The sequence below is a fragment of the Vidua chalybeata genome, chromosome 5, assembly GCF_026979565.1.
Source record: "Vidua chalybeata isolate OUT-0048 chromosome 5, bVidCha1 merged haplotype, whole genome shotgun sequence".
Taxonomy (NCBI): domain Eukaryota; kingdom Metazoa; phylum Chordata; class Aves; order Passeriformes; family Viduidae; genus Vidua; species Vidua chalybeata.
Genome location: NC_071534.1, coordinates 68,523,225 through 68,546,723, shown reverse-complemented (window position 1 = coordinate 68,546,723; position 23,499 = coordinate 68,523,225). Strand labels below are relative to the sequence as shown.

At 44.1% G+C, this 23,499-nt stretch overlaps 1 protein-coding gene across 1 annotated transcript in view; it reads right to left on the bottom strand.

The window, feature by feature from the left end:
• Positions 1 to 615: 615 nt before the first annotated feature.
• Positions 616 to 23,499, bottom strand: part of SFMBT2 (Scm like with four mbt domains 2) — a 104,870-nt gene continuing 81,986 nt past the window's right edge. Inside the window, exons 16-21 of the mRNA XM_053943881.1 lie at positions 19,691 to 19,800; positions 12,602 to 12,777; positions 11,014 to 11,186; positions 9,023 to 9,271; positions 8,743 to 8,871; positions 616 to 6,755 (exon numbers count right to left, since the gene is read on the bottom strand). Coding sequence (XP_053799856.1) covers positions 6,615 to 6,755; positions 8,743 to 8,871; positions 9,023 to 9,271; positions 11,014 to 11,186; positions 12,602 to 12,777; positions 19,691 to 19,800 — 978 coding nt within the window. The 3' untranslated portion in view covers positions 616 to 6,614. The remainder of the gene's footprint in view (positions 6,756 to 8,742; positions 8,872 to 9,022; positions 9,272 to 11,013; positions 11,187 to 12,601; positions 12,778 to 19,690; positions 19,801 to 23,499) is intronic.

Here is a 23,499-nt window from a genome sequence, read left to right as displayed (position 1 = left end):
ACGTAAGGCACACAAGGTTTTGTCTGGCAAAGCAGGTATGTCTGAAGCCCCCCCTTTGGAATTCACAAACAGCTATTTTTTCCCCACTGCAGAACGGTTTCCCCCATCTTCAATGGCTGCTGTGAACCTGGGGAAATTTTATTTTCTGACTCCCTACTTCATGTGCTGCTGTAACTCTCATCCTGCCACCATCAGCTCCGCTGTCACTAAACCCTCCTTTGCCTGTTGCTGAGTTATTTTCATTCCTGTCCTTCACCCTGCTCCATCACTTTCTTAAAATGTCCTTGGATGCTGTTGTGTCTCCTCACCACCCACCACCTTTCTTGTTTCATGTCCTGCTTCTGGGAAGAACTTCAAGATGCATAAACCCAAACTATTCAGCTTGGCATCTACAGAGAGGGCTGAGCCAGGGAGGCCGTGTTGTACCTCTGGAAGTTTGGGGGCTCAGTGAAGGCAAAACTGATCCCAGGCAGCTTGGACACACAGATACATCAAAGCCCTGTCAAACAAAAACCAAAAAACCAAAAACAAACAAACAAATAAAAAAAAACAAAAAAAACAAAAAAAAACAAAAACACAAAAAAACAAACCCAAAAAAACCAGCCTGGAGAGATCTATGACTTATTGTTACTTTATTAACAACGTGGCTTACAACTGTTTCAAGTAAAAAGGGATTTCATTCTGAATAAAAATTAAAATATAACTCTGAATATAGATTTTCACTTATTTACATGGAAACATATATACAGAATAGAATCTTACAGCAAACTGACAACATGCCCTTCGCCCTGGGAACTTTAAAAAGTAAAAACAACAGCATTGATTGATTTATATGTATATATATATACACATACATATACACACACATATATATACATATATATATACACACATATGTATCAACACACCAAAGGGATTATGTACACAAACTTGGAGTCAAAACCTTCAGTACAAACTGGAATGCAGAACAATTCAAAGTTTTCCAACATGCACCACCACGAACAGAGCGTTAACTGCTGGCTGTGGAGCCAATTCCTGCTGCTCCAGGAGAGGCAGGAGCGTTTAAGTGCTTGCCTTGTCCTACACAAGGCACATGAAAAGACTCAACTCCCTTCCAAGGCTGCATTTGAGACTTTCACCTCCCTTGGAACACACAGGACACCCCTGCCTGTGCACGTGAAAGTGCACATTCCCCAGGTGAGTGTTTTCCAGAAAGCAGGTCCCTGAAGGTGAAGGCTGCTGGAACAACTTGGCACATCCTGACCAGGTTTGGCAGAGCAGGGATTGGGAAATGGAATGCACACATTTACAATGTATAAATTATGGACATTTGTATGTCCATGATCTCCAGTGAGGCTGGAGCAACGAGAAGCTGGTGGGGTGCCCTGGGAATGAGCATTTTCATCCTGTCACATCACAACACAGAGCAGAGGGTTCTGCATATCCACAACCTGAACTCAGGGCAGTGTCACCTTTTCCTGTAGGACAGAGCTCAAGTTTTAACCTGGTATTTCCTGTGGAGGTCTGGAAGGTGCAAGAGGAGAGTATTCAGCCCCCAAACTCCAGATGACACACAGGAGTTGGGTACAATGAAGAAAGACTGATTTTCCCTCCTATCCAGCCAATAAGTCAGATTTCTCTATCTCCACTGGGAAAACAAAATTAGAACCTTTCAGCACTGTAGCTCTTGAGTCTACTGCGAGCTTCTTTCCCTCCTCTCACCTGGCCCCTGCTGGGACTCAAAAACCATCTCTGCTGTGAAAAAGAAAAGCTTTCAGGGATGATGCTCACAGACCCCAGCTGTGCTTCTGTTCTGAGAGGTCCCTCTCCATAGACAACTCAAGTCCAGAACTCCAGGCTCCCTCCTCTTGAAGCCCTCTCTCCCCTCTCCCACATCCTTGGCAGTGATCAAGACTTACCTTTTTCACTGCAAAAATTAACATGATAGACTAAAAAAAGAGAAAGGCCACGAGTATTTGTAACTATGACCCAGATTTGTGCTTCTCCAAGAGAATTCCTGTCCATGGCACCAAATCACTGCAAAACCACTCTTATTCTGCAGGACAGCTGACATTTAAAGCACTGCTGGGCTATAAAATACTCATCTTTGATGACTGGCTCATATTCTGTATGCAGCCATTAACACCATTTACACTTCTTGCTGGAGTATTGTACCAAAGAATAAATGAGACCATTAAAGGCTTCTGCTCCTTTATAGGGAGTTCATGAGCACCTAAGGACACAAGCCCTCTCTTGTGAAGTCTGACAGACTGCAGCTGCACTGCTGCCTGCTAGGAGAAGGAGGCATTTAAATTTTCTGTTAATTAAGTGCAGACTTTTTGACTTCTACGTGAGAGAAACTGGTGAAGAATTGGTCCCACAGCCCACACGTCACAAGGGCCCTAACACTAACCTCAGTTATTTCTGGATCAAATCCTGAGTAACAGATTCCTTTAGTTCTGCGTCAGCTGATGTGATAAAGAATATTATTGAGGGGAAAATATACATGCATCCACATTTTCAAAGAATTCTTACACAAATATACTGTATAAAACATCTTCAAAACACCCAGGATTGTGGGTGAAGGAGTATTTGTTGAGTGTATCCAAATTAAAAAATGTACAGTCACAAGAAAAAAAAAATCTAATATTCAAGATGTTGCAGATTACAGAAAGTATTTCCTGGAGTTAAGGAATCAGCTTTGCAATCCCAAGCAGTGGAAAATACAGCGTGATGTATCCTAGCACCAAAATGGAGCCCTTGGGACTGTATTTATCTATGCATAATAAAGCTGGTTTTAATGGTGCTCAGTTGCAGCATGTTGTTCTCTTTTGGCACTTGAATTTGGAAACGAGAGGAACACTCTGAGTTCATCGCTCTCCAGATGCACTGCACCAGAAAAGCACAAAGTATTTGAAGTGCCCTGATTGTACAGAGCTTCTGAACCATTGAGATGGCACAGCAGCTCTGCCAAATTTGATTTTGTGTCCTGAAAAGACCAAGGCAGGCTTTAAGGTGACTAAATGTTGATGATGGCAGCCCAACATTGCTTGGTTTGCCTTCAAAAGGCTGAGATGGGGACACCACACAACTGGGACTGCAACAGGCTGAAGGTTAAAGCCAAGGAATAGTGACTTTCCAGTTTAAGGCAAATTAGCTGTTTGCCCAGAGTAAAATAAAGGAGTTTAGGTGTCCCACTGAGAAACTTTTTAAATCCCAGCAGGCATCCAAATACATCTGTCAGGGTGGGTCAGGCCATCTCAGCTAGGACATGCATCTACAGAGTACTTCACTAAGGACAGGGTGTGCCTGGATTTTGGTGTTTTCTGAGGGCACACAGCATTTTTAGGAGGTTTCTGCACCCTGCAGGACCAAACTATCAAGGGTTATGGAAATAGGGGTAACACAAGAGAGCTGTAAACCCTGAAATCCTCTTGGAGCTGAAAAGCCTTTGTGCTCTGAGAGGTAGGAAAAGCCAGGGTTTGGTCATCCTGGCAGCTGTGTTTGTGAGCTGAAAAAGGAAGAAAAGCCCTGAAATCAAAGATCAATTTTTCTTGAAGAGCATCCATGACAGTAGGAGGAAGGCAGGACAACCAACCAGGAAATCATGGACATTCCTTAAGTTAATGACTTAATCCAATTTCAGAGATGGATGCTTAGGGTCTGAAAAGTGGGAATTGGCTGATTCTGCCAAGATAAGGGTTGTGAAGGGAGTGGGGACCTGCCCTGGATCTTTTCAGCCTGACTGAGTGCAAGCTCCAAAGAAGCCAGTGCAGATAAAGATGAGCAGGCACCACACACTCTTCAGCCCCCTATTTTTGTTCCAAGAATGCCCATCTTGGGTTCTGTGCCTGAAGAGAGCCCAGTAACACCAGCACAGCATTCCTGTGGGAGGGAAGTGTCTGTGTCAGTATGCTGAAGGTCAGCACCCAACAGCCCAGAAAGAACAGCAGGGCTGCTCCCCAGCCCTTGGCAGTGGCCTGGGATAACCATGAGTTCAGCACTTCACAGCAGTGGCCTTTTGCAGCTGGTAACACAACGAACTTCAGGCCTGGATGCCAAATTCAGAACGGGGAGGGAGATGTGGCTTCGCCACTGTCATTAATGCATCTGTGAAACTGCAGCAGCCCTGAATTTAACTTAGTATCAGTCAGGTCTGGAACAAAAAATCCCACAAACTTACAGTGGTTTACACTTCTACACTGCAAAGTTAAGTGGCATTTTACTCCAGCAAGATTGGATTTCCATCATCTCCTTTGAAGTACATTACTCCAAAGCTTGACTGATGTTCCAGAATTGAAATGAAGTCCAGGCAAGAGTAATTAGTTCCTTCTGATCTCTGTTCAATCTGAGCATATTGTCCATTCTCCACTTGTGTAAGAAATGGCCCACGAAGTTCAGCTCCAGCTTTTCTGGAAAGCAACCAATGCAAGAGACAACAATACCCCAATCCTGTATCTCTTCCCAACCTGCACACTAAAAAGAAATAGCAAAGCATTTACCACCCAAGGTAATTTTAGCATAAAGATTTCAGGTTATCAACTTCTCTGAGAGGACAGAAAGTGATAAATGAGGCAACACTGAAGAACAATAAAGTGAAAGACAAATAGTGAGGAAAGAGAAATCTGCAGAAATAAAAGAGCTGGCGCAAGATAAAATTAGAACTTTTTTTTTGTTGTTTAATAGTTCGAGTTTTGAATACGATTTAACTTCCCTGAACAGCCAGTAAAGATTCCCATGTTTTTAGCTCAATGGTTCATCCATTCCTTGACTGGCCAGCACTAGAGCTGGTTGCTCTCGAGTCTGTGTGTGTCTGCTCCCCAGTCATGCCTCCACGAGGAATTAGCTGCCATAGGAATATCTACAGTTACAAGGCTGATGAAGACAAAAAATGACATTTTTGCAGTGTATCCCAGAAGGCATGAAATGTCTCTGACAAATCCCAGAGGTCAGAAACTCCAAGAACATCAGAGCAGCAGAAGAAGCTAGATTTGATGAGTAAAGGATCAGTGCTGGGATGCTGTTTAGCAAACAGCCTTTCTGCTTCTCTTCCTTGGAATGTCCTCATGTGCCAGTTCTCCTGACAGAATCCTCCCAGGAGCTGTCTCCTGCTGACAGATGCAACACCAGGACTGGGCTGAAGTGAGGAGGAGCTGGGAGAAGCAGCCTCCTTGATTTTCTCAGCTGTTCTCTCACTTTGCTGGGTGCAATCCTTCTGTCTTCAGAGACAAAACACTGAGCAACACTTTCAGGGGACCCTGAGAGGGATCCAAAGTAGTTATCAAATCAGTTGCTGACACATTTCACTGCCACTGTCAGCAGGAAATCCAGTCTAAACCCCAGTTTTTAAAATATCTGCGCCACTACAGAACCCTGTTTCTGGATTTCTAAGAACAAAACCCCAGCATTTGATGCAGAGGCAACTGATACTGCCTTGAACTGATTAAAACTTGAAGAAGATCTTCAGAACAAATCAACAGCTAAGAACAGATCCAGTCCTGCTCATCTCCCATGTAAGAACATTTCTGATGAAGTCTCAGCATCTGGTCCAGCCTGCAACAGTTGCACCAATCCCATGTGACAAATCAGGAAACTTGCTGAAAGGCAAACTAGGAATTCCCAAGAGATGCATGGCAGAGTCAATGTATTCCAGAGTATTTGTATGTGAAGTTCCCCCTTCTTCTCCAAAGAATTTAAGAAGGAAACCAGTGAAGGAGAATGCTCCAGCTGCACAGGGGTCAGCCGGAGTCTCTGGTCCCAGTCTGCTGTCACCATATGGCTCAAAGACAGGCCTTTAAATTGACTTGAATTTAAGAGTTAAGATTTTGACTATGAAAGCCTTCACATTCCTGTAAAGAATGGAGCATTGTACAGATCCCACCACTGAGATATTCAGCTGATTGTGCAGAGCCAGCATGGCTCAGGATGTGCTGCTGCCCCACCAGGTCTTGTGTCACCCCTGTCAGTCCACTGCAATTTTGTCTGGTATCACAGAGACAATGGGTTGAGTCCCCTTTCAAAATTCAGTCAGGAATAACCATCATATGCCTGGTGTAACACTTTTTCCTTTTGTAAAACCAGAGAGGCAGAAGGAAAAAAAAAAAAAAAAACATTGATCACCAAGATCAAACTTGCAGTTAAACCCCAGGTAATGCTACAAATGATGACTTACATTTCAATATGAAAGAAGAGTGTCAGAGCTGTCTAAAAGAAATGTTCGTGTCCAGACATTGTCCTAGACAAACCATGATCACCTGGAAACATCTGACCCTTCTCCTTGGGAATGTGTCTGCCACTGGTGGGTTTGGTTTGGTGACAAACCACCTGATCCGTGCTGGCCTTGCACCACTGGGCAATGGGTTGGAGAGGCTCGTGAGGAGAGATGCCAGCAGTCTTTCCATGTGCTTTACAAGTACAGAAAAGTTAGTTCCATTTGTAGCTGGTTTCTTTTTGTGTTTGTTTTTCTTCTCCCTACAGATTGCTCCCAGTACTTCCAATTCCAATTGTTCTCAGAAAAGAAAAAAGATATGGGGGAAAAAAACCCCTTGAACAAGCTGTAGTGGTAAAAAAGACAGGGAACGAGGAAGGGGACAGGAAGGAATGCAGAAGTGCAGTCAGTTGGCGTATTGTGCATAGAAAGCAACTTTTACTCTCTCAATCTGGTGGCACAGTTTGATGGCTGGACCCAGCTTCAGCTCCATGCACTCCTGCACCGTGGGCAGTGTCAGCAACAAGAGGGCCTGGCCATCGATGTCCTGGGGAAAGAAACACAGGGAAAGCAGTTTTGTTTCTGGACTCTGGAGAGCAGAATGTATAAGCAAGTTTGGAGGAACAAGAAGGGCAGCTTGTCCTAAAAATTAAGTTCTTTTATCCTCTGCTTTTTTCTCCCACTTTGACACTGCCCATACCTCCTTTCCCTGAGATACAACATGATTTTTCAGAAGTTGTCTAGTGTCTCTTCATAGGTTCTCACCTTAACCCCAGCTTGGAAAAAGCCTCCCAGCTGCTGAAATGAGGGATCACCTAAAGAATCTCTGCAGAGTCCACAGGCATCTGATCAGTCCATTTCATGCCTGAGGAACTGAAACAAGGGGCAGGCTGCAGAGAGACACCAGGAGACACAGCCAGCTGAATGGAGAAACTGATGCTGGTCCCACTGCCAAGTCAGACCCTTTCCCTATCTACTCTGACCCACGATTTACTCAGCACAGGTTTATGTCTGCCTTACTCCATGCCCTGTACCAGGTACACTCAGGACCTGTCTTGTTCCACTGCTGAATGACCAACAGAGGGGCCTGGACCACCAAAAGCTCTTGCAATCTCTAATATCCCACAATCCCAGAATGGTGTAGGCTGGAAAGGTCCTCTGCAGGTCATATCTTTCCCTCAAGCATAACTATGCACCAAACTCCATGAACCAGCACCTTGGGTGAGCAATTTCATTGGGAACCTCTGTTGGCTTTATGATCCTCTTCTTGGTAAAGAGCTCAAGTTCTCTTTATTCTTTAATGGACTGAAATGATCAGGCCACAAAACTGCTTTTTACCCTTTAGGGAGCATCAGAGTCTATGCACAACAACTCACAGCCAACATGAACTCCCCAGGACAGCCCTGATTAGGCAGCATTGAACACAAGGAGGATTTAGACACCTGAAGTGCTGCTTTGATCAGACTGTCCACAGCTCAGGTCCATCCTCCACTGAAAGTTGACAGCACGAACCACTGCACCTGGGCTTCACAAGGAAAAGCTCCAGTCATCAGTGTTTGATTCAAGCCACTGTAAAACTCTCTGGCAAAGGAGAGACAGGGTTGGCTTCCAAGCCCTGGCATGGCTCCAGGCTGGTTAACAAATGGTTGGAGCTCACTGTGACACAGCAGCTGCAGCATCCTGCTCTGAGGAGTTTCACTCGCTCCAGACTCACCCTCCACCTTCTCCCAGCCACAGCAGCTGGAGTCATGGTGAAGAATCAAGAGACAGTTCAATGAGCAGCTGGCCACACCACTGACCAATTAACCACACTTGCTTCTTCCTAACTACGGCTTGTTAATGCTGCCCTTTACCCTCAGCAGTGGCTGTGACTCATTTGCCAAGGAATGGCTCTTTCCACATAAATTGTACACATTCACACAGGCTTGAGATGAAGAACACTGGCTTCTGCTCCTGCAAACCTATCTGCTTAATGGGGAGAAGGCTGGCACCTCCTAAATGTAAGTCATCCAAGGCCTGACTGGCAGAGGAAGGTACTTAGGAATTAGGTGTCTACACACTTTGGACATCTAGGTGTTAATGGCAACATTTAGACAGGCTGTTTGGGCTTCAAGCTGCACTTTTCTGCTTCCCAGGCCAGTATTTTAGAACAGGATTGGACCCATGTGGCCTGGAGAAAGCCTGGTATGTACCAGGTAACCACAATCTGTTTATACACTGACATTCCTACCTATAGGACATCAGTATGGCACCATGGACCTTGGCATGAAAGGACTAAACCTCCTGCTTTCCACAAAAGTTTTTCACAAGGCTGTTGAGTTTCTGGATTCTCTGAGGATCTGGCAAGGCTCTGACTCAAGTTTCTAAGGGTTTTCATGCCTTGCCAAAACTGGTGTTATAACGTGGCCTGATGGACCTAAAGTCTGGTCATAGTCTCTGTACCAAAGCCCCAAGCCCAGCCAGCAAGGTGGGATGTCCTGTAACATGAACAGGCACCACAGACACAAAGGGACAAGTGACAAAAGGACTTCTACCTGCTCCTGAAATATTTTGGCAAGGGGTGCACAGTCGGTGAGTTTAATAAACCTCACGACATCAGTCACAGTCCACTCCAGTGGGTTACTGTCCAGGACGAGCTTCTCTTCCTCTTCTTGCTTAATTTCCTGTGAGGAAAAAAAATAACAAAGAAAGGTTTTCATAAAGCAAACTACCTCCTGTGGAGAGTAAGGGCAGGGATGCCCTCCTCAAACCAGCAAAGTTTGGCACTGAAGGTTAATTGAGGAGGAACCGTGCTATGAAATGGGACACACTCACCTCCTTGGGTGGTGTGCCCTTCTCTGCCTCGCTGCAGGAGTGGGGCTGGGGCCTGCGGCTCCGGCGGGCTCTCTCCGTGGGAGGAGGCCTGTCCAGCTCGGTGCTGCTCCGCAGGGTGACGGCTCGCCGGGGCCGGGCAGAGGGCACCTCGGCCGAGGACGTGTCCGTCTGGTCATCGCGCAGCTCCGAGCTCGTCTCCTCGCTGCCCGTCTCGTCCTCCATCGCGTCCGGCTCGTCCTCCTCGCTCTCCTGCACGCACAAACAGCATCCAGGAGGTGGACACAGCAGCAAATCCAAAGGCACGGGGTCAGACTGCATTCCCGTGGCCGTGCTGGTCCGGGGTAGCATTTATTTTAACTGAATTACCTCGTTTTCATTACAGCGCTAAGTGAATTAGCCCTCGATTTAGGTTTGTTACGAAATGCAGAAGGAAAAAAAAAAAAAAAAAAGTACGTGGCAGGAAATACTTTTTCTCCTCCCAACTAAAGGTCAGCAGCAATAACTCATCTGGCACAAAATGTTCCTCCTCTCTTGGGCTGGTATCTCAAAACTTGTGGCGCTGCGGATGCGCAGGAGGAGAAATGGAAAATACTAATAGGAAAAAATGAAATTCAAGTGGACTGAGATGAAATAAAATCGGAAACAAGCTTGACTTTCAACTTTCACATCGCTTCAAACTGGTTTGGGTGTTATTGCTCCTGAAAAAAGGGAAATTTCGGTGCCTTTTGAAAATGTCTAGATGTCCAAGATTGCACTCTTTTAGTGGCATTATTGCAAAAGGACAGAGGATTTCACCCAGATTTCCCTGCTTTCAGCCCAACACTGAACACTGAACTGCTGGAGGTGAAGCCCAAAGCTCCACCAGATCCTTGTTATTTCTGTCACACAGGGCTTAAAGGCACTCACCAACTGATGGAAACTGTGCATTTTGAACTTTATATATGTATAAACTTGCCCAAATGGCTTTAACAGCTTATCTCTGATCCAAGTGTGAGCAGGCACCCAAAGCCATATGGTCAGGTCTTGAGTGAAAGAGCAATTTAGACAAAGATAGTTGTACTGGCTGAAAGGTTGAAAAACTTGGCTAATGATTGATTTAGGTTTAACATAAGTTTAAGTTCCTTTGAAGCAGGTATAATCTAAGGAAATGAAGCAGAACTACACCTAAATGAGGACCAAGCCATGAAGATGCAGGCAATCAACTGAAAGCTGAATAAAATAACCTACTCTAGCTGAAGTAGAGGGAATTTAAGTAAACTAATTTTATTTGACATTGCACAAAGCAGCAATCACTGGCACTCAGCTGAGGAAGTGAAACCACACATGAGGTCTCTTATTGCCACCATGGGAAAAGGCCCCAGAAAACAGCCCACACAGAACTAAGTCTATTCCAGGTTTAATTTGGACATGAATCTTTGCTGAGGCTCAGACCCTGTTGTATCACACAGCAGACTGGAAAGACTGAGCCCTCAAATTCCATGTATTTGGGACACAAACCATTTGCTTGCATGCTAAGGCTTGATGCTGTGAGCCAAAAATATTAGGAATACTTAATGAAAAAAATAAAATTCCTTGAAACCACAATGGCTATGAGCTATTATTATTTATTACAATACCTGGAGATCTTAGACATGGATCACAGAGCTCCTTCACTCTGCTAAATGCTGTGCAAAGCATCCAACAGGCTTATCTGCCTGATTTTAAGGAAGGAAATAAAATAAAGAGATATTAGGCAGCATGTCAGCCAGTGAGCATTGGGAAGGTGGGAACAAAAACCTGCTTGCTACCTCTGAAATCGACAAAGTAAAAATCCCCAAAGTGCCTCAATAAAACCAGTCTGATCTTAGAAGAACAGAGCAGCAAGGAAGGATCCAAAATAGAAACTGGAAGTGTTCAGGTGTGCTGAGAAGGCACTCAAATGAAAATGCAGAATGAGGGGCAAGAAGAAGGCACCAAGGGGTTTTTGCTGATTTATCCAGTGTGACACAAACCTCTGCAGAGCCTGCAGCATTCGAATCCACAGCTGATGATCTCCTTTTCTTCTGCACAAAGATGGATTTCCGCCTCTTTCTGCGTCTGGCTGGCTTGACATGGCCACTTTTCATGTTGTTATTTTCCCCAATCGGTGGCTTAATGATTTTTTTCCTCTTCCCATAATAATAAGCTGGAGAAATGAAGCACAATGCCCATTAAAAACTTTAACCACCCAAAGAAGGGAACCTTGGCTTGCTCCTTGCTACAGGCTCAGGACTATACTCTAAGTGCAATTTAAACTTTAAAATACATTGATTTAGAAAAAAAAAAAAGTACAGTATAAATAGGTCATGTTGGACTAGCACAGAGTGTTACAGCTCTTATGTATCCAGATTTATTGATGATGAATGAAGACTTCAGAATTTAACAATGTGTTTAGGCAGAGCTGAGCAGTGATTTGGAGGGAAAGAGGTCAACAAGTTCCAGTGCAGTTCTATGTGAGGTAAAGTTGTTAAAGTTTTCATCAGAGAGGGGAGAGGGCCAGCTAGCCTCAGTCACGTACAAAGGAATGGGTTATTATTACTTTTAACTATTTTGTGGTCCAGGCTGAAATTGAGGACGTGAGAATTCTCTGACCTTACATTAAATGTTTGAATTAAATGCCTTTTGACACACTCTGGGGATGAAAGACACCGTCCTTGACCAGCAAGGGTATCCCAGGACAACTAAAACAGCCCTTGGTACCCATGGCAAAGTTCATAACTGAACTGAGCCTTTCAGCAAATCATTCAATGGAGTTCTGAGAAAAAAATCATCCAGTCATATAAACCATCAACTTTGAAATGGGACCACCTCAGCTGGAGCTTCCCCAGCTCTCCATTTGCTACCAGTGGGAGCCAGGACTCCAGCTCAGGAGCAGATTTCTACAGAAACCTATCCCCAAGGGTCTCAGTATCCCCCTGAGTGCATTCCTCCTTCTACTGGCACCAAACTCAAGAGACTTGCTTTAGATCAATTACACTGCTTTTTGCAACCGTTGTGGAAGAAGGACAACACCCACTTCCACATTCCTGACCTGTTTAAAAGCCAGTAATACCAGTAATATTGACAACAAAAAGCACTGAACACTAACAACAGCCTTCCTGAACAGGCATGGTCATGTTTAAATATTAAACACTGTGAGTAGAGATTCAGTGTTCAAACCTTCCAGCACCTCAGCACTGCGGTTCTGGCCTGTATGCCAGAAACTCTTTACCAAGAGGATTCATCCCACCTAACAAAGCTGTCTCAGATGTAGCATGTTAAAATCTCAGCTTCCCACTGCAGGTTCCTTTTACGTGCTCCTTGTGTTAACTTTAGATATGAAGAAAATTCAAGACTTCCAAAAAGTGATGACGTTCAAACAAGATGCATTAGGATGGAGCGAGGGGGACAGTTTTCCGGTACCAGATTCTAAGTGGTGGTCTCAGGATTAAATAACTGCTCCTAGATGAGATGAATCCTCATCAGGATTAACATATCACACAACTCCTCTTCTTCACCACACACCATCTCCCACTTCTCTGCTTCCCAGCCAGCACCAAGAGGCATTTTTCCAATACTCACTGTACTTGGTTTTGGTGTGGATGGAGCAGTTCTCGGGGCAGACTTCAGCCACCAGCACAGGGCTGAAGAGGTTGGGGCAGCACTCGAGCTTGGCACAGACCCTCCTGCAGAAATCTGCCACCTGGTCCGACGTCCGCACGATCTTCACGGTCGCCCTGTACGTCTTCCCCCTGTACCTAGGGAGGAGTACAGCACCCCACGTCACCCATCCGGGAAAATCCTGCGGTGCTGCAGACCAGACGCTCCTCTGCCAGGGAGAGATCCTCCCCATGGACTTCTGGGAGAGTGTCTCTCTTGAGAATCCAGGCAGAACAAGTCTAATGTTTTTACTGGCTCCATTTCAGATGGCTCAAGGAAGGAAAGGGTGAAATAAATTGAAGGTGTGGACATGATTTGGGAAGGAATCTATGTGCACACTGGATATATCAGTAGATACGGCAAGGGAAGGAAAAGAATCTCAGTGGGCTTGGTGAGGATACTACACAGGACAGCAAGCCCTTATTGTGAACTGATGCAAAGGTTTTGGGAGAGGGATGCTGTCTCTCTTCATATATTGACCCATGATCAGATGCTTATACACCTTGCAGAGCTTTCTGGTCACCACCCTGTCTCTGGACTGAACTCTCTAAGCCCCAGTGCACTTCTGGTTTTCTCCAGTGCCGTCTTTCCTGCTCCCATATCATGTTCCAGCTGCCAACAATCCCCAAGACTCATGGTGCCAGCTGTGGCTATCAGGACACAGTCATTGTGAAGAAGTATCTGGGTGAAACAACTATCTCTGCCACCCCAGGACCAGATGACTTCACCACTCTGAGACGTGGGCACTACAAAACCTGAGGAACTCATCAGGAGTCTCTGGAGTTACTTAACAGGGGCTGCAGCAACAGGCCCTAAAACCTGATTCCTACAGGGAATGCTTGGAGCAGAAACCTGCAATGAAAGGTTTGTCTTAAATTTGCTATGCCACTAAAACATTTATTTTGGTGTTTCATATGAAGTGTTTCCGAGTGATAAATGGCTGAGAAAGATACAGTTACATCCCTGCTGTACTACACCGTAGATGTGAACCCTGGAAAACCAATTATCCCCGTAATTTATTAAACAGCAGCACCAAGCTGTTGTAAACAGTGAGATAAGGCTTTTAAAACATCTCTTACGCATCCTGAGGAATGCAACATGAGAAACAACTGCGCCAGAGCCCGGTGCTGGCATTACGAATGTGTTCAGAGGAGGGAAAAGTAACACATAATGAAAGAAAAAGAGGGAACAGTGGAAGAAAGATTACTGGATGGGAGGAAAGGAAAGACAAAGATACAGGCACCAGGAAAAATGAAACAAAGCAATTCTCAGTGTATTAAGATCTGCAGTTTCCTAGCAGCTGCTGATAGATATGGGAGAGGAAGAGGAGGTGGCGAAATAAAGATGTGACCAGAGAGTTAAAACATTCAGACAGCTCTTTCTGAAACAAAGGGGTGTGGGAAAAGGTTTGAAACTGTGGCACATGAAGTGTTGTAAAGGGGAAACCCAAATGGAACTTGGGTCTGAGAACAGCTCAGTCCAACCATCCTCAGGTTGCAATCCAAATTATCACCTCAGCATAAAACCTGAATGAGCATTCCTGCAAGGTGCCAGGCTCTGATACCCCTTTTGGTGCCAAGACAATCCTGGATTCATTCACCTGAATGCATGAATGACTTAATGAGCCAATTTTTCACACATCCTTAAAGACCTGGACAGATGAAATAAAAGGGAAAAGTGTTCCTTTCAGGTACAGAGCACTGTTATGGTCCCAGCTTCCCTGTGAAACAGCTGCAAAGGCAGGCTGGCTGAGCAGGGTTTGGCAATACCTAATACCAAAACCACTAAATGCCACAGGCATTTAAATGCATCTACTTATAAAAGTTTTATATTTCTTTTCAACGTGTTTGAAAAGACTGCACTTATTACTTCTCCAGGAGCCATTAAGTTTAACAACAGCCAGGATGGTTTGGTCAGTGAGTCTGCTCTCAGAGACAGGCTGCAGAATTTCACTGTGCTGCTTTCACCTGGACCCAAGTAACTCTGCTTGGACTAAACCAGCAGTTCCAGACAAGCACCAGCCTCGAGGGTCTCCACACTGGAAGAATCATGGCACAGGGAGCACCTCTACCTACACCTCATTTTATGTCTGGATGCATCCGAATTTAACTCACATTTATTTGTCCTCGTTCTGACTTTCACCACTAGGATGAAAAGACTGCATCTGGTTTTGTTTCCCTGAAAAAGCACTCTAATCAAATTGCCTCTTGATCTTCTTTCTTATAAGCTAAGAAAGCTGCCTGATGGGTATTATTCAAGGATGGCTGACTTTTTCTAACTGTGTGCTTCCTATTGTGTTTGGCTACCCAGGAAGGACCCATTGTACTACAGCGCCTGCTGAAAGGAAAAGATGAATCTAGGAAAATGAACAACTGACTGATTTCATCGTCTGCTTTGAATGCAACACACACTTTAATTAACAGAGAGGATGGCAAAATGGAGATCTCCATGACTGCAGCAATCAGTCTCAATAACCCAAGGTGTTAGTACTGGCCACAGCAATATTTTTTACATCATTTTGGTCTTGGCAGCACCTCTTTCAACAATAAACCAAGCTCTACTAATATTTTCCATATTCCTCACACACTAAAGATTTTTAACACAGGCACCACCAAATGTAATCTGAGCTGCTTCTAGGACAGCCATGTGGAAGGAGCTCCTTTGTCAGAAAACCATTTCCATTAGCATCTCTCAAAAATTTACCAACTACTGATGCTCCTATTTATGTTTTTATACCAGGGCTCCTATCTTCTCAATCACTTGCAAGCAGCAAGTATCTGCATGCACAGCATGGCAGTACTGGAGACTTGGAAAATTGCTATGTCAAGGATAATATTTTTTGTTTTCTTAGAATTCACTGTTCTTAAAAAAAAAAAACCAACACAGGTTTTTCAGCTAAAACCAAAAGAATTTTTCTCTCCTCTTCCCCCTTCTTTGCCCTCAGATCTCAAACTCAGAGAAAACCTTAAGGCTAGAACTATTTCCATGAAAAATAACTTGCTGATCCATGAGCAAAAATATTAAATGAACAGCACTTTGCAATAGAATTCTTCTGTTGAAGCTCCTTAAAATAGATTAGAGGTTCATGAGAACATAGTGCCTTCCAGAAGCTCCAGTTAGGGACTGCTGTGTGATGACACAGAAAGTCTTGTGCTGAAAAACTTCAAACAGCAAGAACATTGAGAACTTCATTTTCAAAAGTCCCATTCTAAGACGTTCCAACAATTCTTGAGACTAATTTGAACAACTCAGTAGATAAAAGTCTCAATATCCTTTTGGGGGACTGAAAACTCCTTTTGTCTGTCTACCTTAATGTCTGCCAAACATAAGTAGTTAACTTCCTTCAAAGCTATGTAATCAGTGGCATTTTGTACTCTTGAACATAGGATTCAGAAAGGGCACTGGAATGCTCTGGTTGTAAGGCCTTGTCTCATTAATTCTCCTGATTACAGAAATAAAAGGTTTAAGTCATTCCACTGATCCTGGTTTGGAAAGCCTTGCTCAAAATGAACACAAATTAATTCCCACTGTTTCTTCCTAAACCCCAAACCAGTTACCTCATCACATCAGGCACAACTCACCTTTTGCTTCTTGCCAGTCCCCTACTGGTCCTGCATGTTCTCAGAAATGCCTTCCAAGCGGATCTGGCTAATAACCTTTCCAGGAAAGTTAAGCTGACAGCCTGTAGTTACTTGGCTCCTCCTTCCTGCCCTTCCTAAGGAGGGGTGTGATAATTGCCTTTTTCCAAAAATTAGGATTTTTCCCTCATTCTCATCAACTTCCAAACACGCCAGCGAGTGGCCTTGCAAGGACATTGGCCGGTTCTCCAGGCAGAGCTGGCTGCATCCCAACTGCTCCCATGCACTCATGCACATCCAGTGTTTTTAGATTCCTTTCCACCTACTGTGGGTAACACTTCACTCCCTCAAACAGGATCAGGGCCCTGGGAAGCCTGAGAGCAAACCCTCACTAGCAAAGGCTGAGGCAAAGAAGATTTCAAACACCTCACCCTCACTTATCACAAGTTAAAGGCAGTCTTCTATAAAGCAGCTGCAGTGAAAAGGCTTTCTTTGAAATGCAGCCTCATAAATAAGCAATGATGTCTGGCATAGGGGTAAATATTCCTGGAGTTTAGCTACTGGATTTGAGCAGCTCTCAGGATTTCATTTAATGAAGGCGTCCAGGAATACTCATCTTTATTATTTTGATCAACTGGGCTTCATACAAGACCCAGGAGACAACCTTCTGCACACACTGCTTTTGTTTATGTCCAAAGTCCTGCAAAAATGGGTAAATCCAAACAGCCCCATTATCAGAAATGAAAACCCTTGAAAAGCATGAAGTCCCTTAAGCATTTTATGTAAAACTGGGAAGGCAAATCAAGATGTAGGCACTGCACTTAAGAGCATCAGAACTATACGGGTTGAATGCCGACAGCTTCAACTGGCCCTTGTGGGAACCCAGGAGGATCAAGCCTGACATTTCTAACTCATCATCACCAATAAATCAGGTTTGACTCTTCTCACACGGAGCCAGCAGCGCTGATGGGAAACAGCTGCCATCACACACTGCAAACACATCTCTCTGGACAATCTAAATTGTTTTATCTTCTTTGCAAGGTGAGCGTAATTGATTCCACAGTGGCCACTCATGACAGCAGAGTGAACTAAATGCAGGCCACCCCAGGACTGAGATAATGCATTCCTGGCAGTGCCAAACCTTGCATCTGGGACAGTGGGAAAAGCAGCTTTCTCTTCACCAATCCCTATGCTCTACCCTACTGCAGGCACTGCAAACAAACAGCACTGCCAAGATCCAAGGAGGTGCCAGTCCACATCAGAAAGAAGGTGACACGATGTGTCCCATCACAGCTGGCTCTGGAGCTGTCACCCTTGGCAACAGGTACCATCCAGAGCCCATGGAGCTGGAAATTGCTCATTGCAGGTCTCTGTTGCTCATCACACACCCCTATTTAAGATTCTGGAGCACTGTTACACCTGGTGGAAGGTGTCATGTGCTGTTTGTATGTTCCACAGTATCTGGTTTCATGACTGTGTTTTCTTTTTTGCTCCTGAACAACCAAATGCAATTAAAACTTCTGGATGGAGCAACTCAAGCAAACTAAAAAGGAAAAAAAGAAGTCCTAGGGTAGCCAGACAGTCTTGGGGCATGTCAACCCTCTGCCATGCACTCTTAAAAGTCCTCAAATTACCCACAGAGAAGCTGGCACCACCACCAAGCACTGCTCAGTCACAGAAGCCAGGGAGCTGCAGGAACCAGGCGCTGTCCAGCCCCACGAGCTTGGTCTCCGCAGGAGCCACAGGGCAATGCCACACTGGAGGAGAGAGAAGTGCTGCTCTCAGAAGGCATTTCAAAACTTGCTGTCAGGGCTCTGAGCCTGAGATGATCCATTCTGTGGCTTAACAAAGTTGAAAGATGCTGCCTGACACCCTGGATGAGGTGGATCCCTGCTGGGGCAGCCAGCACACAGGAACTCAAACATGGATGGCGACTGCGGGGGGCAACGTAAAATACTATCATGGATGGTCATTTAAACATTTTCCAGGCTGTCTCCCATTAGAAATATGGATTGCAGCAGCCTTAAGAAATAGGTATTTCTGCTTTTGCACAAGGCAGACCCCCACACTCAAAGGGGAAACCCCAACAAAATCCTACTCACAGTACTGCTAATAGGAAAATTGCCTGTAAGCTCAGTTCTTTGCAGGAGAGGGTGTTAAGTAATATAGGGCCTTACAACTTGATTTCACAACTGCTAAGTACCTGTAGGAGTGAATTATCTGATATTTGTAGCACAAGATGTGGGATCCTGGAATCAATGAAAACCAGGTCATGGACAAAGACCTGTTTTAAATGAAAATCTGCATGCACAAAGTTGACTTTTAGACTTCCATCCACAGCAAACACAAAAGCCTGACATTCTATATGGGTGAAAGCAGCAAATTAAAAATAGGATGTTTCTAGTAGATTTTCATTTCAGTTTGCAATCCTCTTTCAGGAAAGCAGATTAAGTATACACAGAGTGAAAGTTTTTCAACTCCCTCCCTCAACCATGAACTCTCTGCAATATCTGCATGGGCAAAGATCAAATACAGTAGCCATCAACAGTGCTGTGTTTGGCAGCTATTCATATCAAACAACCAAGAGAAAATTGCTTTTCTTTGAAAAGGAGTTACAGAGTTCAGTACAAAGGGTGAGATTCAGTGCATTTAACTGCAGTACTTAAAAAGTCAAGGTGACCATTAGTCAACAAAGAAAGCTTTCTTCAAAGAAATATTTATTGAGATCCATCTTCAAGTGGGAAGAATTATTCTTCAGGACTCTGGAGAGAGCTTAGGTGAGACTCCCCTCTTTCAGAGAGGCAACAATTGTTGAAATACATCCTAGGTATAGTGGCCATTACATAAAGAAGACATAAACAGGAAGATTTTAATGCTGGAAGGAGGAATTCAGTGTTCTTTGGTGCTGTTTAGAAGAGAATTGAAGAACATAATCTAGAAAGGCATCAAATCTTGACCTGAATCTCTGATCTGTTACTACGTTGCCCTAATCACACTCCTGCTAAAAAATGTGTCCCTGTTAATTTGTTTGAACTTTTTTTGATACCATTCATTCTCACCATTTTTTTCTGCATTAGCCTGACAGGCACTAATTTAAAAGCAGCCATACTCCTCCATTTAGAAAGTCCCGAATTGAGTTCATTCAGTAATAGCCAAGCTTATAAGAACAGCTTATCATAAAACTCAGGTCTTGACTTCATCAAGAACTGGATGGCTGCTTGGAGAAAGACAATAAAAATGAACCGTTCAGGTGAATATTTCATTTCTGAAGTTGCTATGGAATGAGTCAAATAATTCAATGAAGCAAAACGATAATTAGAAAAGTCAAACTCTCACAATAGAAAAAAACCCCTTTTCTTATCTTTTTTTCCCCCCACTAGTCAGTTCCCTTTCTGAAACCTCCCAAACAGAAGAACACACATTGAAGACTTACTTTGCTTTAAGTGTTTCCTCCTGGAAATTCCACTGAGGGTCTTCCACAAGCTGCAGTTCTCGTAAAACACTCCCTGGCTTGTAAGCTGCATTGATCACCATGCTGAGAACCTATGGGGAGATAAAACCAACAACAATCAGGGTCTAAAAATAGTCCTTGACCACACTGAATATGGTGCCAGGTGCTGCACAGGCAGGAGCAGCTTGCAGGTGCTTGTTTCTGTCCTGGTTGCACAGATTAAGTGCTGGATGCAAGGAGGAAGTGTCCCAGAATGGATCACAGTTGCCATATTATAGAGAATACCTGAGTCTGAAAAGGAAACTGCATTAAATGCTGCTGCTTAACCCCAAAAATCTGATAACCAGTGATTTTGTCTTCGTGACAGACCCTCTCACCCAAAGCAGATTCCATTGCACCCATCCATCATGGACCACTTTAATAAAAAAATAAAAAGAGAAATAGTTCTGAAGGCACAACCAGGTACAGGTCACGTGCATCACCACATTGTGAACACTGAAGGGGAAATTCACACATTTGAGGTCAGCAATGTGCTTAAGAGCCTGAGAGCTGTGTGCCTTGACTGTATCAACAGAATAGTAATGAAGTCTCCACAAAAAGAGTTTGCAGGAGGTGTGCCTGGAACCCAGTGTGCGTCCACTCCGAACAAGAGAACACATGTGCCAATCCTTTTAATCCAAAGTCACTGAGAATAAAAATGATTCCTGCTATTGGCTCAGGAAATCCAAGCTTTAATAGCCTACACTTGGCGTAGGGAGATAAACACAAGGAAAACAAATCTCTTAACAGCACCAGACCGTGTGTTTGAACACTCTGCATTGTATGCACATGAATGATCCCACAGTGAATCTGGATTGGTTTTCATCTAATTTAGCTCGTTACCTAACGCCTGCTCTTAATTCCTTGGGGGCCTGCAAATGATTTCAGTATGAAGAATGTAAAGTTTATCCAGCAACCATGAACAGAGTTCATCAGAAATGAAATAATAACTAGGTCATACTGCAGTGACCAATGTGTTTATGTTTGTTTGGTTGTTTTTTTCTGGGTTGGTCTTTTTTCCCCCCTCTAAATCCAGCAACCTGAGGATTTGCTAGCATTTTAAAAAACCTACAGGATTAATCATTTTCAGGCAAGGGCTTCACTTAATGCTGCAGAGTACTCTGTAAAATGGCACTGGCTGGAGTTGCTTGGATAGGTTATTTACTAGAAGCAAAATTTAATTTATTGTTGGGCCCTTGGAAACATAACTCAAACCACTCTTCAAAAAAGTCCACTTAGAGACACCAAACACTGTCAGAGGATAGATTTAGACTGGATATGAGGAAGAAATTCTTCCCTGTGAGGGTGGTGAGGCCCTGGCACAGGTTGCCCAGAGCAGCTGTGGCTGCCCCTGGATCCCTGGAAGTGTCCAAGGCCAGGCTGGCCAGGGCTTGGAGCAACCTGGGATAGTGGAAGGTGTCCCTGTCCATGGCAGGGGATCTTTATGGTCCCATAGAACCCAAACCATTTTAAAAGAAAAGACAGTTTCTGAGTGAGACCTTCCAGCTGCTCGCCCACATCTTCTCTTGCTGGTCTCTCCCCACACAAACTGAAGGGCACTGGCCTCTGACAGCTGATGTCAGGAAGCCAGAAGTAGGTTTTCAAAAACATCAAGTGCCTGCCATACACATTCACAGCTCATCAGGTGCCTTGATCAGCAAATCCAGGGAGTTATTGAACCCCTCTGCAGGAGTTTGCTGGGAAAGCTCTCCTTAAGCACACTTCTACACCCACCCTGCTGGCTGGTGGGACATTTGGGGCAGAAAGCATCTTGCTGACCAATTTCCACCAACAGTGCTGTCCTGCCCCCTCACCAGTGTAATGGTGCTTGTATGAGCTGTCAGAATAGCTGGGAAATGAGCAAGAAAAGAAAACCCAACCCTGCAATACCAGTGTGGCCCTGTCTGGGCGTTCTCCCAGACACCTAATCAACTCCAGCCCTGCACAGGCACCCACAGTGCCAGGACTTTTCTCAAAGCTGGCTTGTCACCAGCAGGACTCTGTAAACTTCTAAACTCAGTTCAAAAAATGAGTGTTTTGTAAGAACAATTATTTCCTTTTCAGGAAAGGAAAAAAATAGAATTAAAACCTCTGGCTTTTACTCTTCTTGTATCTCAAGTGAGTCACTGGGTTTGGCATTTTACCCTACAGCAAAGGTCCCTCATCACAGTAAAGGTGATACCTTCTAGCAACAGTATCACTTCATATTGCACTCTATTAAATGCAAACAAACAGAATTTTGGGAAAAAATTAACTGTGATTTAAACAAAACCAGTAAAGAAACCTAGACCAGTTTCCAACTTTCCCTGGAGATGGAAAATTACATCAACCATCTCAGACCGGTCAAATTTCCTTTGGCTGGAGCATGACCAGTTGGAAATTTTGGTGGTTTAATTTCATCCCTCTGCATCATTAATGGCTTGGGTGCAGCCACCTGTGCCTTGGATTAGGCACAGGGGGGGATTAGGCAAGCTCAGCCTTTGCTGCTATCCATCAGTGAGGTTTTCTTTTGGTGCTGCTGACTTTTGGATTTCAGAGCTGAGTGAGCTGGAGTCACACCAGTGAAGACCATCACAAGCCTCTGCCCCACCTCACAAGCACCTGATACTCATAAAGTTCTCCATGTCATGTATTCTCATGTGCACAGGGGCTCTCTTTTGAGTATATCTGGTGTGCCTGGTGCCACTGGGCAGTTCAGCACTTTTCTTCCCATTACAGCTCTTTGGTGTTCACACATTTCCCATCTCCATCCCCCTTGAAACAGTCTCAAGTTTTGAGATGGTTGAAGTTTTCTTAGGAAAATTCCTAACTTCCTTCCTAACTTTCAGCTGTCAAGGTACAGCTAAAAATATGATAACAACTCTTTTCTCCTGTTTAAGACCTCAATGATCAGCATTCTTATGAGGAAAAACTCAATTTCCCTCCTCTATCTGAGATATAATCCCACACTCCTACCTAACAAGAGATGCTAAATCCCAGGGTGGCTTCAAAGCAGGGCAGTAAACCTATTTTTTTTTAAACTTGGAATACTGATGTGTCTGTGGGACAGAGAGAGAAGAGCAAAAGAGTTATCTGGGATTCTTTTGTTAAATGATCAAGGATCTTAAAGTCATCTTTTGTCATAATCCCTTTTCTTTTTAAACAGAGAAAGAGCAAAGTGTCTTAAAAATAGGAAGAGCAGTAAGCAATGAAGCTAATTAATCTTTACAGCATATTTCTCTAATATATGGGGGGTTATAGATCATCTGGGGTCTTAAGAAGACACCTTGTTTTGTTTTACAACGATGCTGAGGAGCTCTTGGCATATATGAAGAACTGTTTGTGCTTCTTAGATATACTGACCCCAGAACTAAAACTAAAGCTGACAAAGTATTTATTTTAATTTAACTTCAAGTCAGCTTTTATTATACAGAACAGCTACCTTACAGTCACCACTTTTCAGCCCAGGTGCAATGGCTGGATGACAGGAGCTGATGTCTCCATTGTATTTGGCTCCAGGTTTCAACTTGTTTTCCAAGAAAATACCTCAGAAATGAGAAAAACTTTGCAGCTGATGTCAAACAACAGGCACTGCCACCGCACTTGCCTCTTCCAGTGAAAGAAACCACAATAAACCAGTGGTCCCAGCAGAAAACTTGTGCTGGCACTGGGAATAATGAACAGCGAGGCTGTAAAAATAAGTTTGGTACTAAACTACACAAGAGTTACTTGCAACTCACCTAAGACTTTGGATTCAAGGGTACACACACAGG